At 30.5% G+C, this 19784-nt stretch overlaps 1 protein-coding gene across 7 annotated transcripts in view; it reads left to right on the top strand.

Annotated features, from left to right (window-relative positions):
* The window catches only part of LOC130891024 (protein phosphatase 1 regulatory subunit 12A), a 68224-nt gene extending 48440 nt beyond the window's left edge, over positions 1-19784 (top strand). For 4 of the 7 annotated variants that reach the window (XM_057795497.1, XM_057795495.1, XM_057795500.1 and 1 more), the window contains 4 exons: positions 1088-1279; positions 4516-4602; positions 7593-7691; positions 14650-14699. In XM_057795497.1, the coding sequence (XP_057651480.1) occupies positions 1088-1279; positions 4516-4602; positions 7593-7688 (375 nt within the window). In that variant the 3' untranslated portion in view covers positions 7689-7691; positions 14650-14699. Of the gene's footprint in view, positions 1-1087; positions 1280-4515; positions 4603-7592; positions 7692-14649 lie in introns of all 7 variants that reach the window. The other 3 variants (XM_057795501.1, XM_057795499.1, XM_057795496.1) reach the window with 1 other exon arrangement.

The following is a 19784-nucleotide window of genomic DNA, read 5'->3' as shown; positions in this document are numbered from 1 at the left end:
GTTACAGTCGACTTCCGATAGAACCGTACTTTAAATCTCTCGAGAATTATTCCTAATAAACATATTTGTTTAAGAGTAGGATATTTTTATAACTTTTTGTTTTTGATAAACATTTCCTATTTAGCTTTTTTTGAAAATGCAATATCCAGTGTGTACAGTATTTCAATATAGAATTAGCAAAAAAAAGGGAAAGGACATATATGTATGAAAAAACTCTTATTTTTATGCGCCTTCCATTAAAGGTATAATATACAGGGGGTACCAAAAAACTGAGATTTTGTTCCTTACAGAATTCGAAACTCATACAGTCAAAAAATACACTCAATATGATTCTAGCCTAGAAAATCACAAAAATTTAATAAAACTAGGTTTTGTGTTTGGAAATTCATTTTGCAAATGATGCCATATATCCTCAATTTCATGTTGCGAAATTTACCAATAAAAAAACGTAATAAAATATAGGGTGTTTCATGTAAAATTCCAAAGTCGATGTCGATAGTGAAGAATTGGGACACCCTTTATAATTCAAAAGTCAATAATCTGAAAATTCCTTCAAAGAACTTTTGTAATTTGTAATTTTTTTCTGATATCTCTTACAGGTTTTGCGAAAAGTATATGGGTCACCTTATATTTGACACCCTGTACATTGGTAAACTTTGTGTCATAAAAATTCATCTACAGAGCATTGTAGTCGACCTAGGAAGAAACTACCATTTGCTGAACTTAGAAACACTAAATAATTATCTCCTTATGTTTCCAAAAAACGTACTAAATTCTTAGTAATTCATAATTTCGCCACCCTTGTCCAAGATGTAATAGAACTTACCAAAATAAAGAATCGCTATCTTCGCATCTTTTACAACAATGTTTCGGCTTTCACGGATTCCTCTAATGTATACAGTTACTGTAAAATGCACTAAAATAATAGCAAGAAACAATATTTTGTAAAGAATCCTTGGGTGTTATATCTTTAATGCAGCGTAGCTAACAATTCTAAAAAAATCACTTTGAACTCTAAAACTTGAACTTGATGCAAAAATTCTTTCCACCTTCGGCAACATTTTATTTTATTATTCATTTGTTATAGAGCGGGACAGATCGAAGTAGTCGATCTAGAATAAGTAGTTCGTCAGATATTCGAAACGAGAACGGTGAAATCGATTATAAAAAATTATACGAAGAGCAGCTAGCAGAAAACGAGAGACTGAAAGAAAAACTCAGAAAATCCGATGAGGAACTCAGAGATACCAAGCAGACATTGGAAAAAATCAATTTGGTTGTAAGTATTTACAATTATCAGTACAGTATTTTAATGTTTTTTTTTTTAAATAAAAAAACTGATTATTTCTAGTATTGCTAATATTAATAGTGAATTGTGGGTACAAAAAGGTAAAAGGTTTGTTTTTCGTCCAAATTAAAATGTAATTGTTCGAATCGAAGTAAAAACATTCGAAATTCAAAAGATGAATGAAGAAACCTTTTATCGCAACGTAAAGTTTGAGGCGCGATTACAAGAGAACGGCTTCTTTTACACCAATTTACTGATAAAGCTTTTTTCAGAAAATTTAATTTCTATAAGAAAAATTTTTCAGATTGAATATTGACACACAATAATCGTATTTATATATCGTATATATTTTTACAGTATCGTTAAAAAAATATTCGTTTTTTTTTGGCCCAGTCTACAGGGTATGTGGCAGTTGCCAATACAAACTTTCTTATTTTAAATGCAAATCCATGTATATCATTTATTTTTTGAATTCATTAACTAGTCCACCTTTTTACTGATATGAATTTGAAAAAATTACAGAAATACCTCGGTTTACGCGAAGGATGCGTTCCGATCAAATTCGTGCTAAGCGAAATACGCGTATAACGAGGTCATTGAAACAAGCAAAAACATTAAAAACTATTTTTGAGTTTTTTCAGTGGACTTTTTCTTGCGGTCACGTAAAATTTTTGCCGCACATATTTAACACGGTTTACATACCTTACATTAGACTTATTGATAACATTCTTTCTTCTAACGGTTCTTCTTCATTTATTTGCGAAGTATTTTGCATTTCCATTGATTCTTCATCGTTCAAAGGCGCGCTATGGGTTGCTACGAATTTTTCGAGCTCCTCGACTGCAATACTTCCAAGATTCCATCATAACTGTCTTATAGTATTATCAACTGGTTATCTACTTGATGCCTCTACCACATCAAGCCGAAGGTTTCTCCAAACTTCGTTCACACAGCTCAACTTCACTTCATTCCAAGATGCAGTAATGTTTTGTCGAGCACTCATAATGTTATAGGATGAATCATGCATAAATTATTGTCCTTCTCCAATCAGCTGATCAAATGTGTGAAGTTTGCTATAACCCCATGGTCCATAGGCTGTGGAATTGAGTCGGTATTTGGTGGCAAAAACATCACGTCTATTTCCAAACCCCTCGGTGACTCCAATATTGGATGATGACCAGGTGTATTGTCAAGAAGTAATAAAACTTTTGGAGGCAGTTTGTCCATTACGATTGCAGTACGCTTTGACATTTGGACAAAAGGTGTTTGTATACCAGTCGGTAAAAACCTGTCTTGTTACCCAGCCTTTTCGATTGGATCGCTAAACAACTGGTAAACTATCTTTATCAGTGCTGCGATTAGCGCGAGATGTTTCCGACTCATACCAGCAAAGGTTTCAATTTGAAGTCTCCAGTGGCATTTATACCCAAAAGAATCGATCTTTGACTACTTTAAAACCGCTTGCCTGCCTTTCTTCTTTGGAAATAAAAGTTCGAGATTCCAATAGAAACCGGTTGCATATACGTTAAAGACGAGGAAGCGGGGATTTTCTTTCGCAGTATATAATTGTATAGCTGGGTAGGAAATTTGGACGCAGTTAGTGTATATGCGCTTGCTGCTTCGCCAATTATACGAAAGTTATACAAATTTAATCGTCTCTTCAATTTTTCAAACCAGCCATTGCTGGCAACGAAAGATGATGCAGAAGTGGTTTTAGCGTATATAATATCTTGACTCATTGGAGCATCGTTTTTATTCATATTTTCAATCCAAACAGTATTTGCTCCATTCTTTCTTCGCGCTAGTAGGCGTTCCAAAAATTCTAGAAAATAAAGAGTTCTGAAAAAATAACATAAACAACTCGCCGCTGTTTATAAAAAGTCATTCCAAAGGCGCCGACTACTTGCAGACAACACTAGTTTCTCTCGGTCCAAAAAAATGCACAATCATTTGCCAAATGAAATCAAATCGATATAATCTTTTCCCACATTCCGCAATAATTTTAGGGCATATTTACTGGAAAGTGCCTTCTACTCTGTTTAATTTTTGCTAAGGGCTTATATACGACTTATATACTAATTATTATCTATTACTATTACCTATAATTTCGTTACTCATTGTGGTTCTCTTCTGTATATAGAAATTCAATCTTATTTGCTTTTTGCAAAATATGATATTGACTCTGACAATTTACGTATTTATATGTAGTAATCGATAGAGCATCTACGTCATGAATATCAAAATAATTTTTTTTGTTTTAACAATAAAGATTAATTTTTCTTTACCATATGTACAAGGACTTTCCCAACAATTATCGAATTATTTCAATAAATATGATATTAGTATATGTCATAAAGAACATAATACATGATCCATATATTTCACTAAACTTAAATCTAAAATACCCAAAAACAAGAGAAGTAATAATATTGTGACGTTGTCTACATAGGGCAAATATCTCAGTATTTACAAAATAGACTAAAAGGTCATTAATACGAAAAAAAAAATAAAACTGCATTAACGAACCATGAAATATCAAAACATAAATTCAATTATAAAGATTCAAAAATTCTTGGAACAGAATCTAATACCATTTGAGATTTAAAATTAATCTTGTTAAAAAATTATTTTGATATTCATGATGTACGTGATAATATTAATACACAAATTCTCGAATCATAATTTGATAAAGACTGAAAGTAGTCGAAACGTCAAATTAAAAAAAAATACTAATTTTAAAACAGAAGAGACCTAAAACCAAGAACATTTAGAAGCATAAACTTATATAATTATGTATTATTTGCAAAAAAGAAAGTTTGTATTGACCACTATCACATGACATAACCACTACAATTTTTTTTTTTTGGAAAAAAATGCGCATTTAAAAATAAAAATCGAGGTGTCCGCTTATTTATTTATTAACGAATTTATTGCATTTCGTTATCCAATATCGTACTTATTTTCATGTTTATAAGTGAAATTATAGCCTTGACGTATTATTTGAAGCTTTTATAAAAGTTAGTTATCCGCATTTCAATATATTAAAACGCCAAAAATGGGAATAATTATCATAAAATTATTAAGAATTCTTGTAACATGAGTATGCTGAGTAAAATCCCATTCCATTCTCTTATCATGTACTTGGTTGAATGGTAGAGTAATTTTTTTAACCATAGGTATTGATAAAAATTATTTGAATATGGTTGTCAAAATTTCTCTTTTTCCAGACAAGTAAAAATTCTTTATCAGAGTTAGAAAAGCGCGAAAGGAGAGCTATGGAAAGAAAATTGAGCGAGATGGAAGAGGAACTGAAGGTTTGTACTGGACAATCTTATTTTCTATTCCTTTTTTCACCAATTTCTTCTTTCTACACACTCATGTTTCTATTTCCTTTATTACATCAAAACATTATAGTTGAATAGTGTTAGCTATTGTTTAGAGCAACGCTTTGTTCTTTATTTCATTTCCATTTATTAAATAAGCAAAGCCTTGTACAAAAAAAAAATGTCATATGAATCCATTTCATACACAACACACAAACACATCACACATCAAGTAGATAAATACCATCTAGGCACTTCGGTAGCCTCATGTTACAAAAGTCTTAGCGTTATAGATATTTATGTAATGCTTAATCGATATTTCACGTTCAATTAACTATAACCTCAATTATTTCTATATACAATCACCAAAGAAGATTCACTTTTGACGGAATGATTGATTCTAGCTTAACAAAAGCGTGCCGACGTTCGGAGTTATCATTGTTTATTGGTTGCTACAGATTGAAACGAATTAATTTCCACTTACCGGGGTGATTCAATAATACTTTGTCTGCATTAAAAAGACCAACGGGGGAAATTTTACGTTATTTATTTGGTGGATTTTAACAAAAAGTTCAATTAAAATAAAAGTAATATTGTGTGAGATTTATAGTTACGAAAATTAATAAATAAAAATGTTGCAAATACCAAATAGAGAAGGATTCTAATTACCGTACACATAAAATTTATACAGGTTGTCCCAAACAAACAAAGAATTCTTACAACAGTCAAATAGGGTTTACATAAACAAATAAATTCAATAATGTTTGAAAATTAACAGATGTTTTACGATTTTCATGAAAAATAATTATGTTTTATATTCCGGTTTGTAAATTTAAGTGTAAAATTAATGCGGAGCCTGATGTATATTCTTAAAAAATATTGAAATTATTGGGACCAGACCCATTTCGGATTAAGCAGAATCATTATCAAAATTCATATAAATAGTTCATTAAAATGTTACACTGGACCTTGCGTTTTTCTGAGGACGCAATTTTATATTATCGATGTGTGGGGGAGGGTCAAGGAAAGCTTAACCCCAAGTTTGTGGGGTTTCACCCATTGTCCCCCGACTGTATCTTAAATAAAGGGGTTAAAAGCTATTTATGACAATATCTCGCGATTATTGTCCCTATAAAAAATTTGTGAATACATAAATTGTGTCAAATCGCTTTGCCTACAATTTTGTCTATGACACTTTTTGCGATTAACCGTGAATGTAAAAAGTTATGAGCAAAAAAGGGCAGAAATTTTTGCTCAATAACTTTTTATTTTTTCAATAAAATTACCTCAGAACAATTTTTTAGATCGTTCTTTAAGGAATAATTATATTTGTGGATTTTTTGAATTCCACTTATTCTTGTGGCGCTCCAAAAGTACCGGGACTCTTTTCCCCGCCACCTAAGAGGTAGAGTCGGTAGGCGCGTTTTTTACGTGGTATCCCCACTAGGCCTAATCCACAGATAAGTTGAGAGATAAGTGAGAGAGATTTGAATAATGATTAAATTTACCTGGCATTTTGTACTACCTTGTCTATTTTAGTTCCTTTTAAGGGTCCAGGTTGTATTTCAGGGTCAATATCTACATCTGTGTCAATAGTAAAGGTTTGGGGAATGACGGGAGTTAAAATTGGAGTCATAATTCGTTTTCTTCTATCAACTTTGATATTTCCATGATGTTGCTGCAAGTAACAATGAAGACATACTGCAGAACATTTGAGGCCTCCTTTTCTGCAGCCACATATGCTTCCACAATTTCTTTCACATCTGTAGAAAATTAATTTCATAAGCTCCGGGGGTGCTGGATGCTTAGAAGCTTGTATTGGCATCCACATGTTTGTTTACTTCTTCCAGCCCCAATTTTCAGGACTTTGATATCTCCCGAGCCACGACTGGACCTGGTTATATACTCGAAGACTGTGGACCTCTACTGCTCAGAATTCCCATAAATGTACAAAAATTAGAAATTATTAGAGGAAGAACAATAATGATTAAAAGCACAGTCGATTAAAAAAAATAAATTTTGTATAAATGTTCAGAAAAATCTGCAAAGAAAAGAAAAATAGAAAAAAATGGAAATGACAACAAATATTTTGTTATCGGCACAATGTGGTGAGCATAGAAGCGCCACTTTTGGAGCGCTCTAAGAGCCACAAGAATGAGTGGAATTTAAAAAACAACATATAAAATTAATCCTCAAAGAACAATCTAAAAAATTGTTCCAAGGAAATTTTGTTGAATAAATAAAAAGTTATTGTGCGGAAAAAGAAATTCTTGACAAAATTTTTGCACTTTTTTGCTCATAACTTTTTAAATTCGCTATTTTCTTGTAAGCTTTTTCTGATAAAATCAAAAGTATTTCAGTTATACATGAAAAACGATTAAAAACGCGTTTGCAATCGCGCACAACTAAAAAACTATTGAATTTTCAAAGAAAATGCTAAGAACCTTTATTGCTTCAAATTTGGACATCTTATCAATTTCCTTGGTTATTTTCAACATAAAAATCTTTACCATCCAGTTGGTGGCAACAGCAAACATCGGAAAATTTTGCTTTTTGAGGTATTTCCTACATGCTATCAAAATTTCATTGAAATCGATGCAGGTTCTTGGAAATCGGAGGTGAATACCTTAGTAGCCCGGAATAATACTTAGTATATAAAATATATGAGACATGTTGGGTGATATTAAAAATAAAATGAATAGAGTTGAGGATAGAAAGTAGAAGACAGTCCTAAAAAAAGGTAAAAGAAGTCGTCTATGATATAAATTAACAACCCTTAATCAACTTAACACCTTTTTTTACGTTTTATTTTATAATTGTTGGTATATATCAACATTACGGTATCTTAATGCTAAGATTTTTAATGAATGATCACAAACGGCCCGTATGTGGAAGCTCCAATTTTAATTATTCGATAGAACATACACCAACTTGGGTATAAACTTTGTTCTACAGAACAATTGATGCTTTTATGTTTTTAGCAATTACAAAAACTGAAAGCCGAGAACGAACGTTTAAAGGCCGACAACAGATCACTTACACGTGTCATCAATAAACTTACCAACTCTGCAATGTAATAGGTAAAAATAAAAAACAAAAATACAAACACGTTTTGTTGCTGCAGTGTTTTCTTGTTTCGTTTATCGTTTTGTTTTTATTTTCGTTGTTTAGTAAAGTTATATATAATATATAAACAGGATTAGAAATATCTTTTAGGAGATAACCAAAGATGTTGTCAAATCATGTATATGTTCAGTTATAACTAAGTTGGAATTTTTGGAACCGTTGGTGATATTCATACTGAACACACTATTGACACCACCACTACACCAACACTCACAATTACACTGTCTGAAGCGCGTTTCGTCTTTAAAAACTAAAACCTAATAACTTAACTTACCCTTTTTTATACTGAATTATCCCATCTCCCGCGAAAATTAATTCCAACGGGAAAACCTCCTTGGCGGAAATCTTCACATTTATTCCTTGACTACTAAACTATAGATTGGTAAGGAATTCGTCATTATTTAAGCTTTTCTTACATTTAGCAATTTCGATGCTTTCAAATGCATCCAACAATTTATTATTAGATACATTTTATAACAATTTTACATTATTAATATTTATATCATGATTGTGATTGGCCGGTCCTCTCATATTTCAAATGAGCTATGTGCTCTTTAAACCGAACAATAACGGATCTCCTAGTCTGCCCGATATACTTTCCATCACAATCACCACAGCTTATTTCGTATTTAACACTCTTTCCCAAATTTGTTATTTTATCCTGAGGATGACACATATTAAAACAATTGTTGGATAACCTAATGATAAAATACCAAATTTGGTATATAGGACAGACTAAGAGATCCGTTATTGTCCGGTTTAAAGAGCACGTAGCCAGTCGTAATCATGACATAGTTATTAATAATGTAAAATTGTTGAAAAATGTATCCAATAATAAATTGTTGGATGAATTTGAAAGCATCTATAGTTTAGTAGTCAAGGTATAAAGGTGAAAATTCTCGCCAAGGAGGTGTTCCCGCTGGAATTAAGTTATTGGTGCGAAAATTCAGTATAAAACAGAGAAATCAAGTTATTAGGTTTTAGTTTACCTTCAGTCTCTGAATACGCGCGTCAGATAGTGTAATAGTGAGTATTGATGTAGTGGTAGTTGAAACAGTGTGTTCAATATGTTCAGTTATAATAATAATTTTTATATATTCGACTTAACTTCTCTCTAAACTCTCGAAAACATGTTTTCATTCATTAATTTCAAACTTCCCCCTACTTGGTGCTGAAATATCCAGTGAAATTCGTTTTCAAATATATTTTAACAATAAATCACTTATATCTAATCAGATCACTTATATCATTCTTTTTGGGTCTCCCTATATTTATAAGACTGTATCCAATTTACTAGCCTATAAACTTTATCAGCTAATAGGTTTTTTATTTGTTAATATTGACTGGAATACATCTTCTCTGTTCTACCCTCTTCATCAATACCGTACAATGAGAACTGTAAGTTCTTTCAATACTAATACCAGTTTCTATTGAGTACATTAACATTTATTTCGATTCAATGTATCGGTTGATGAAATTAATAATTCTAAAACGTCTGTCGAGTGCACAAAAATTATATCGTCACATTTCTTGTACTAGGGTTGTCTGAAAGCCTAACAAAAAACAAAACATTTTGTTATTTGATCACTTAGTCCAGTGATGATTTAACATTTTCGACATATCCAAATGTTATTTAACGCCTTTCTCCTCAAAATAGGCGTTTACTTACGCGATATCATCTTATAATGAAAATCTCTTTCCTGCAAGTGAAATTTTGAAGATTGTAAACAGGAAAAATTACAGGTGGCCAGGTGCCAGGTCTAGTGAATGAAGTGGGTTACCAACGTAATCGAAGTGCAATTCGTGAATTTTAGCTATGGCAATGATCGAAATGAGGAAAGGTGCGTTGTCCTGATAGCAAATAACTTTCTTTTTCTTAAAATACCCACAATTATCCCAATTTTCCGATCAAGGAAACTTTTAGCGGAACATGTTCGCTTTTTGCAATCCATTGACATGAGTTTGACAAGTATAATGGTGGATCCAGTCTTCATTTACAGAATCGATGTAAAAAATCGAAATCATTTGGAGTAAATTGCGTGAATGTGTTCATTCGAATGCTCTTTTGGTCCAAAGTGCCTAACCTCTTCAGTCAGTTTGTGGTAAATGCATTCTTTTGATATACCGATAGTCTTTTCTATCTCTCTAACCTTAATTCCATGGTCATCCAATACCATTTGCTAAACTTTTTCGATTATATCTCTTTTTGTCGCAGCTTTCGGCTTTCCCGGAAGTTCGTCTTCAGTCAAATTGATATAGCCACGTTTGAATTCATTTGACCATGCTTGTAAATGTAAAATCTTCGTACACACTATCTTATACGTCTATCATTTTCGTACGCGTATCACCTGTCAAAAGCAAATAATTAATGACAGCTCGATTCTTAGTTTTTTTCCAATTTCAGAAAAATCTTCACAACGACTCACTAATACGATTACCAAACAGAGTCTCAACACACGCGCAAGTGTATTTCCCAACTCATATCAATAAGTCCTGACATCTTCAGGTTGAAGTTAGAAACTTTTCAGACAACCTTCGTGTGCATTTGGGAGTTGAAAATTAATGTTGCTCCTTCAAAAATGATCCCGTTATGTATTGAACTGAAATGTTTAGATATGAAAAATAGAATACCAATCTGTATAAAGACTGATTTTACAACTTCTTTTTTTTTCTCGTTTCAAGATATTTCTTTGTATTAGTAAAAACTGTTGTTATGTAATTTGATCATTAACAGCTTTGCCTACAGCACTAAACATAATATGGATTCTTGTGCATTTTTTTTATATTTACGCACAGCTAAAAGCTGCATTGTGTGGAAACTACTAGTTTTTTTAACAAATCCATTATGCTGCAACATCTTCCATTGTTACTACGACTTTTGTTAGAATAGTACGTGATATATCATCTTATCAAATGTTTATTAATTTTAAAAAGTCTATCGACAAAGTTATACGATATTGAAATTAGTATAAAATAGCTGCGAAGACATTACCGATAAAATTATATAAAAATGATTAATTTTTTCATTCAAGGTTACAAAAGGCAGAATTAAATTATTTTATGGGATACAAAGTAAAAGTGTAGTTAATATAAAATGAGAATTTTTCGTTCTCGATTTACATTCCTTTTATAAAAATTCATTTACTATACTTGTTTTGAATACACTTCGTTTGTTTATCGATAAAGTCCCAGCTTCTGATTAAACTCGATAAATATACGAGGTCTGGCTATTAATTAACAAGACTGGTTTCGAAAGAGGGTTTTATTATAAAACTTATTCTACATTCGAATGCTCCCCTTCCATATACTCCCCTCCCCTCGCCACACACATTTCCATAGGATTCTTCTATTGATCGAAGCAGTGCTGGAAGTCTTCTTTGTTGATGGACTTCAGGAGTTCTGCCGTTTTTTACTTTACCGCTTCTATCGACTCAAATCGATGCCCTTTCAAAGTAGATCTTCTAACCTTTCAAGGAAATCTGAGCAGACCCGTTGACGCAAGAGCTTTTGTTCAGGAGTTAGATTTTTTGGCACCAACTTCGCACAAACTTTTGTCATGTGTAATTCCTCGTGTAAAATTTTTCTAACCGTTTCTTTATCGGCGTTTACAGCCTCGGCAATCATCCGGATGCTCATTCGATGATCTGCACGCACAATTTGGTTGATTTTGGTCACTGTTTCTAGAGTTGAACCAGTCAGAGGGCGACCTGGGCGCTGGTCATCTTCAGTCCTCTCTCGGCTCTCACTAAAGCGCTTACACCACTCAAAAACACGCGCACGAGATGGAGAATTGTCCCCGTAGGCTTCTTGCAACAATTTATAGCAATCAGTCGAAGTTTTTTTCAATTTAACGAGAAATTTGAGATTGATACGTTGCTCCTGTTTTTCGTCACACATGGTTTCCGGCACGAGAAAAAAACACGTTCATTTCAAACCGCTACTGCACAAATACTATCATAGTGACGGAAACGTGTTTTGGAACATGCATAGACAAGATATCTAGATACCCAACGCACTACTCGTTTTTTATCACACCCGTCTAGAGCACCCTCTAGGCGCACAGTCTCGTTATTTAATAGCCAGACCTCGTATATCTTCTTGTACCTAGGAAATAAGAAAATTTTTATCAATGGCTTCCTTATGTTTATAGAATAGGGTCCTCGCATACTTTTTTTTATACCTTAACTACGTTTAGTATAACCACACATTATTTTCAATTTTTTTTAAACGGTATATTAGTTCATAGTAAAATAAATAAATTGAAATATTTAAATGACGCGCCAAAACGCATTTGTTGTCACATGACTAAGTGTGACGTTGTGTGACGTAGAAAGTAAGTGAACAGACTTAATATTATTACACCAGAAATGGTATGCACATTCAATAATATTTTCTATATATACGTTGTCATACTCTACATGAATAATGGTAATTTAGTTATTAATTTCTAATGATGGATCAGCAACACGGATAAACCCCGTTTCTTATTAAATAAATGTATTTGCAGGTTTATTTATGCTTTACACTTATTTGTAATTAACCCATCTTTTATATATAAATTATATGTTTTTGCACTTGAGGGACAACCACCTAAAAAATTGACATTATTAAAATATAGATTTATACAAGTAATTTTCTCTTGTATACCTAAAGATGCTGCACAATCAACATTTGCTGATTCAACAATGCTCTCATCTTTCTCGGTAATCTTGAGGGAAACATTATAATCTCGGATGCGTACTTTGTGCTCAAGACATTTTCTGCCTTCTACAATAAAGAAAGCACCTTCTCGTTTTAATTGTACGTATCCAATAACAGCATCTCCATCGGTGCTTCGACCAGCACTGAAAGATAATACAAATATTTTAACCTCGAAAGCTTTAATCAAAACATAACCTTCAAAGCTATCATATTTATGACTACATTTTAATAAGGTTCAAGCAAACACAAGTGTGATAATGACGTTACTGAGAGAAAGTCTAATTAGTAGTACTTACGTATCTGCTTCTACTCCACGTATTTAAGCCGAACTAAATAATTGATTATTAGCAAAGCAACCATCTAACTTAGGTAGATTTTCCAATCTTCCTTCTATAAATACTATGTTGGTCATCATTTCATTTAGAATAGTCTTTGAAACTCCTACAAAAAATACAAATCGCACTAAACAACCAATTACCTCCACTCACAACAACATAATGACGTTCGTAAGGCCACACGCGGCGACCACGTTTCGGTATTTACTTACTTTCTACGTCACAACCGCAGTAACCAATAGAAACATGTTTTCTGTCACGTATTCAAATTATCATCAATTTATATTTGCGATTTATAATAATTCATCTGATTTGAGTAAAATTAAATGGGACGTAGAATTGAATGACCTACACTTAAATGCGTTCGAATTATCTGAGATTTCATGCAAAAGGAATACTACTAATGAATCATCATGAGAAACTGTACAATGTATACCAATATAAAATTATCCAGTTTTGTGTCAATTTGGCCAATTTCATATATAGGTATGCTGGCAGATCCATCTAGGGATCTGAACTTTAATTAGAAAAATTATTCAACTCGGGCCATGTGTGTGAAACTTCTATAAAATAGGTGGTTTGTGGTCTTGGATAAACGAGTACTTGACTTGAAGTTTTTAATATAAGCTATTTTTATACTAATCTTTTGGATAAATAAAATTCGTTCATTTCGAATTTTATAATCGCATAAAGTTTATCTAAATTTTGTTATTTGTTTTTTATCTCTAGCGTCATTCTATACTTATCATCAACTTATGCTTCATGTGATGTTTTGTTTGTATAATATCGTATGGCGAAATGTATTTTATTATTGATTTTAAGATTATATGCTTATGCCAAATCAAATTAATTCAACTAATGAAGATATTTTTATGAAAAGTGTGCTTTTAAATTGCTATTATTGAAATATTTGTGTCATAAAAGATTGTTTAGTTATTGTCTATAAGAGAAAACATAAAACTTACCGTTTTAATTTAGTAATTTTCTACTAGCGCGGTAGCCTCGTTTGTTGAATCCATAAAATCGAAAAATTATTCGATTTAAATCAATTTTTTTTAAACTTCGTTATCACAAGGCATTTACGAACAAAATTACGGGGAAAATGGAAAGTTATATTAGTTTCAGGGAATTAAATTTTATTGTAAATGCACTCATTAACATATAATTATTGTTGATGACCTTTTTATAAATAATTGAACGAAGTTGTTAAATTATTTAATCTAAACAAAGAATAAACAAATTAAAAAACTATATACAAAAATGTTGATTTTTTTATGTTTTTACAGCTAAAAATAATAACTATTTTCTCAAAATCGACTTTTTCTCAAAATAATATAAACAAAAACATTTGTAACCAAATAATACATATATAATTGTTATGATCGAAAACTTTTTATTTTTATTTTAGAACTAATAATAAAATTTCATATTTAAAAAATTAATCAATTAATGTTTTTATATGATTTTTGTTCAGAATGCTCAATTTATTTTGTAGATTAACAAAAAAATAAAGAACTTCGTTTGATGCTTTTTAAAAAAGTTATAAACAATTATACTATTAAAAAAAATGCGATTATGATAATATTTAAAGTTTAAATTAAAGTGATATATTTCCCACGTTTTTTTATTTCATAAATCCGCCTTAAAACAAAAATTCTTTTTCTAGTATTGAAAAAATTGAATTAATATGCAAATTAAATCTAAAACACCTGAAAAAGCACATTGGTGTACTGAAACAGGAAATTATAAACTTTTCTCTATAGATATCGTTCTGTATATAAAACAGAAAAGATAATAAAAATTTTCTTTTACAAATGTTCTCTACTTTCTAAGTATATTCGATTGAGTTAACAAATGATAATTTTTTTTGTTACAGAATTTGGAAAATCTAAAATCCGAAAACCAGAGGTTGAAAGATGAAAATGGTGCTCTTATTAGAGTGATCAGCAAACTGTCAAAATAGCATAAGTTTTAGTTGTTATCATTAATTGCATTTTATGTTAAGGTGACTTTAATAATTTATTGTTAGAAATTAATTTAAAAAAACATGGATTATCCATTTTTTAAAAATGAAACCTTTTCTGTAGCATAAATATCTGTCAAAAGAATGAGGATAGATATAAGTATAATAATTTCATAAACATTATCAAGTATATTTTCAAAATTTCCTTTTTTACTAAAATATAACACAGCTTGAATATTTTTTGTAAAATTTCCTGACAGATTTCATTAATTTTTAGTATCAGTTTTCTTATTTTTCATTTTGTAATATACAGTCACTGACCTTTTTTAACCTTTATTGTGCGTTTAACTGAATATGAAGATATCTGATTCTTGCCAACATTTGTCTTGGTGCAAAATGTACTTCCGATACAAATTTCCTTAAGTTCAACGCACGGTTAGGTACAGTTCCAAGTTATTAAACAGCTAAAATATTTCTATAGAAGATCAGTTATACCAAAATATTTACCTTAGAAGAAAGAAATAAATTTTTTTTTCTTATCGAAAATTAGTTTCAGCTTGTCCGGTGGGGACCCTAATTCTAAAAGTAATTTTAAGAACTGCTGTTACAGTTGTATTAATTTTTCATTTCAGTATTTTACATATAAATATATACTTGATGATAATTTTTGCAAATAAAGATTTCGAAAAATATCTACCCTTTGTTGTAAATTGTTATGTAGTTATGTTTAGAGTATTATGTTACAGATTTGTGCTACTGGAAAGTATGTACATATTTTAAAAAATGTAAATTCCTAATGAACTTATAAATAACTGAGGCCTTACATTTTTTAATCAAGAAATCAGGTTTGGTACAGAATTTTATGTGTATATTTAATTTGTTTTTGTATTTTTATAGCTTCAATTTATTTTACAAAAGTTTGAATTCAATAAATCGCAGTGTTAATAGCATCAATATATTAATGAAAATTCTAACCGTAATATACTTTTCAATTTGAAAATTGGTCATTTAGAGTAATTTCATTATGTACAGTGTTAAAACATACTCCAGAAAATTGTTTTTAAAACAAAAATTCATTTAATCATTTTCTTTTTTGTTTTGATACAATTTTTGTGAATGTAATATGTGTAGAGTAATTATTATATTTATTAACGACTTTTTGTTGTCCGTATTTCGTATATGTCCGAAATTTAATTGATAATATTGAATATTTAGAAGCGTAGCTCAGGGTCGACCGGAAATCCAATACTATTCTTTCCTCCCCACGTTTTGCTCCATTTTGAACAAGGTGTTGCTTCAACAATTCCAAAAACTTATCTACGTTAGTACTAGTGAGCACATAACCCCAAGGAATATTAAATATTCTTTTCACAATTTTTCCGTATCCTTTGCGAATATTTCTTTTTATTTTGTATCGATTGTTTGTCCTTTTTGAAGCCTTCGAACTCCTTTTATTTACCAAAAAGTACCTTAATTCATGATTGGGTACTTTGGTTCCAATTATCACCAAATATATAATCCATGGAAATAATAGATAATCAGCAGTCTAAACATTCTTTTTTGTTGTGTAGACGACTTGTCCAATAAAGAGAAAAAATGAATGAAGAATTATAGAGCAAAAATATCTTACATCTGAAAAATAACTAACATAAAATTAAAATTATATCTTAAAGTTATAGATATAGGTACAATAATAAATAACGACAAGATGTGGCTACAATTAGAAAATTTTTGATAATTGAAGTATGCAAGGAGGAAACAAGCACTTGAAACGTAGAGAAATGTCTGAGGTATGGTTAACTTATGGTAAGATCAAGCGGAGAGTAATTAGTCTTGATCAAATGAAGCGTTTCTATTGCATCAGTCCTGCAGAAGAGCAACTCCTATATCAGGGTCAACTCCTCCTATAAAAATTTTTCCTTATCCAACGAATATCTCTCTTTTTTTTTTCTATTGCATCTCATATTTTAACTGGAGGCTAGTCACTTTCATATATCGTTAAAAATTCGATACCTCGTTTAAATTTGATGGATTTAGACATTGTTGTTTCAAGTATTAACCAAAAATATTACACTATTATTTGTTCACTATTGTTGTTAATTTTTCACTGTTGTTTTATAAAAATGTTTTAAATTGATTGCATTTAAATGAATTTAACCTGAAATTTTTGTTTCAAATGCATTATTTACATCAAAAAACTTTGATAATATTTAAAACTTTCATTGTTTAAACTATTTACCTGAGTGTAATTTTAACGAGAAATTGAAAAAGATTTAATAAAGTAAGAATAAATTCTGTCCCAAACCTAATTTCCAACAATTGAAAATTGCGCGGACCGTTGATGAGTTTTTTACACGACTTCGAGTATTATTGTTTGTATTTATTGACTTATCGACAATATTGAATATGTAATATAAATATGAAGTAGTTAGTTAAGAATTTTACAGGATGTCAAATAAATTGCGTCTTCCTTCACCTAAAGCAGAGGTTTAATTTGGTATAAGATTTGATAACAAAAACTTAGCTATTAACTAACTGTATATAATATTTGAGATCAAGATTTTATTAGTATTTTAAAATGAATGTAATTTTATTAATTCATAAAACAACAAGCAAATTTCGTAGCTTTTTCTCACATGCTCTGGATGCTTCAGACGTGTTTCACTGACAGCAGTCCACTCAGATGATGAACATTTTGATTCTGGAGTGAGGTGATAGATCCATGTTTCATCCATAGTCACATATCAACGCAAAAAAACAGAATTATTATGTGTAAACATGGCCAAACAATGCTCTGAATCATTAGCACGTTGTCATTTTTGATCGACTGTGAGTAAACGCGGTGGAATTTTTTAATGTTTCCTGGAGTAACCACCTCAATTGAATGACCAGAACGTTCACCATCATCGGTGTCTGACGACCACGTTTAATTTCAGCGAACCAAAAACAAATGGTTCTTTTCGATGGAGCAGAGTTGAAGCCATTGTTTTGAAAATAACAAAAGTAGCTTCACTTAAATGGCTGTCACTTTTTTCTAACTAATCGAAATGTCATAAAATTTCACACATAGTTTTTTTAAAGTTGGACTTCATAAACGTCATAGGGATTTGACAATGGCAGCATTATCTATGTCAGTCACACGACTTATTGAATGAAGTAATAAATACTTATTATCTAACTTGCATATGAGAAATGAAATAAAAAGTAAAGTAATACATTAAATAATTTTTGTATAAATATGGCATCACAATGCATGTACGTTTTCTGTTCTTTTTAGATCAAGAACTGTGAATTAATTCCTGTATAGCTTTTCTTGATCTATACTTTTTAGTTGAGTATTGAATCTTTTTAGTGCATTTTCTTTTTCTATATCATCTGGTAGGTTGTTATATAATATAATCCCTAGGTACAAATAACTTCTCTGTCTCATGTTCTTGCTCATAAGAGGTGCAACATACTTTGTTTATTTCTAGTTTCATAGCCATGTAAGTTATCGTAATGTAAGTTGACCTGCAAATAATATATTTGACTGACTAATATTTTCGATTCGGTGAAAAATTTATAAGTGGGATATTTGTTCAGAAGTAATTTCGAAAATTTATTTTACGAAACTTGTAGTGCATTTTAGTTCGTTTTTGAAACACCTCCCCAGCCTATGATTCCATAATTTAAATGTGATACCACTAAACTTTGATAAACCATAATTCTCTCTTTTTTATTCAAGAATTTCCACAATTTTTTTTGTTAAGTAGTCCGCATAAGTTTTCCATCGAAATGAACTATCTAATATTATTCCCAAATATCTAATTTCATTTTCTGGTTTTATTGTGAAAGAATTTTGTATATTTATATCAAATTTTGGAAGGACTATCTCGAGGCTACCGAATTATCCGAGAATAATCTATAGTTCATCCAAGTTTTAATTTCTACAAAATCCCTTTCAATTCTCAATTTCAAATAGTTTTGTTATAAATTATCTTGATTGTAGGTTTCTTTGAATTAAATTTTCATTTAAAAACATAAAACCTTGACTTCAGTCTTTATCAAAATATACCAGTTGTTCTCATTTTCCCATGTGATAACACCACAGTAGAATCTGATTTTTGAGTATCATTTTTGGATTTTTTTTTCCAAAAAACTATATCAGATGCAAAATCTAATGAGATGATTTTATTATACATAAGCCAAGCGACATTAAGAAATGAAATGCTCAACACATCTGTAATTTGGATGCTTTTGACAGGGAATTATTGATCCTGAAGTTTATTGAATATAAGTTGAAAAACCGTTAAAAACTTGAATAAACTCAAATATTCAAAAATTTTTATGGAATCTATACCAAAAACCTCGCTTTAGAATCGGATCGGAATGATATGTTTGTTAAAAATTCTATTATGACAAAAATTATTAACGCTATTTAATCTTATCGTACTACTACATACATTGAACATTTGACAATTTCTAATAAAAAGACGTTACATAAGAAAATTTCAAAAACCCAAATGTTTTCGTATTGTAATATACTAATTATTTTGAACTTGTTGTTATTCATCACATCACTCCAAGTTGGTATTGTTTTTATAAAAATTCAAAAACATGTCAATTCTCTAGTAATTAAAAAAAACTTAGTTGTCATGATAGTATTAACTGGTTGTTAGTGCTCTTAGAAGACGGACTGAACGAACTGTTTTTTAAATATCCGATTTTTTTAAAAAAAAGTTATGAGACTCAATTTTGGACTACCCTGTATAAATTAGTATAAAAAATCCGTTCTTGTTATGTATTTTCCTTTCTCTAATGTGTGATATAATATTTGCTTAAAATAGTATTGTCATTGCCATTTTTTCCTTTTAATTTAACAATATTTACCTATTAGACTATTTCCTCTTCCCATTTTTATTTTATTAATTTTAGACTTTGTACTTTATACCTAGTTAGATTGAATATTATAAACACCACATTTTTAAGGGACGTGTGTCAAACAGTACTTGCGAAATGTCACTTTTAACAAAATACTCAGAAATACAAATTAAAAAACCAAAAAAGAA

Source organism: Diorhabda carinulata, chromosome 3 (assembly GCF_026250575.1).
Source record: "Diorhabda carinulata isolate Delta chromosome 3, icDioCari1.1, whole genome shotgun sequence".
Taxonomy (NCBI): domain Eukaryota; kingdom Metazoa; phylum Arthropoda; class Insecta; order Coleoptera; family Chrysomelidae; genus Diorhabda; species Diorhabda carinulata.
Note: the sequence above shows the minus strand (reverse complement) of the source record. Positions and strands in the feature narration are given on the sequence as shown.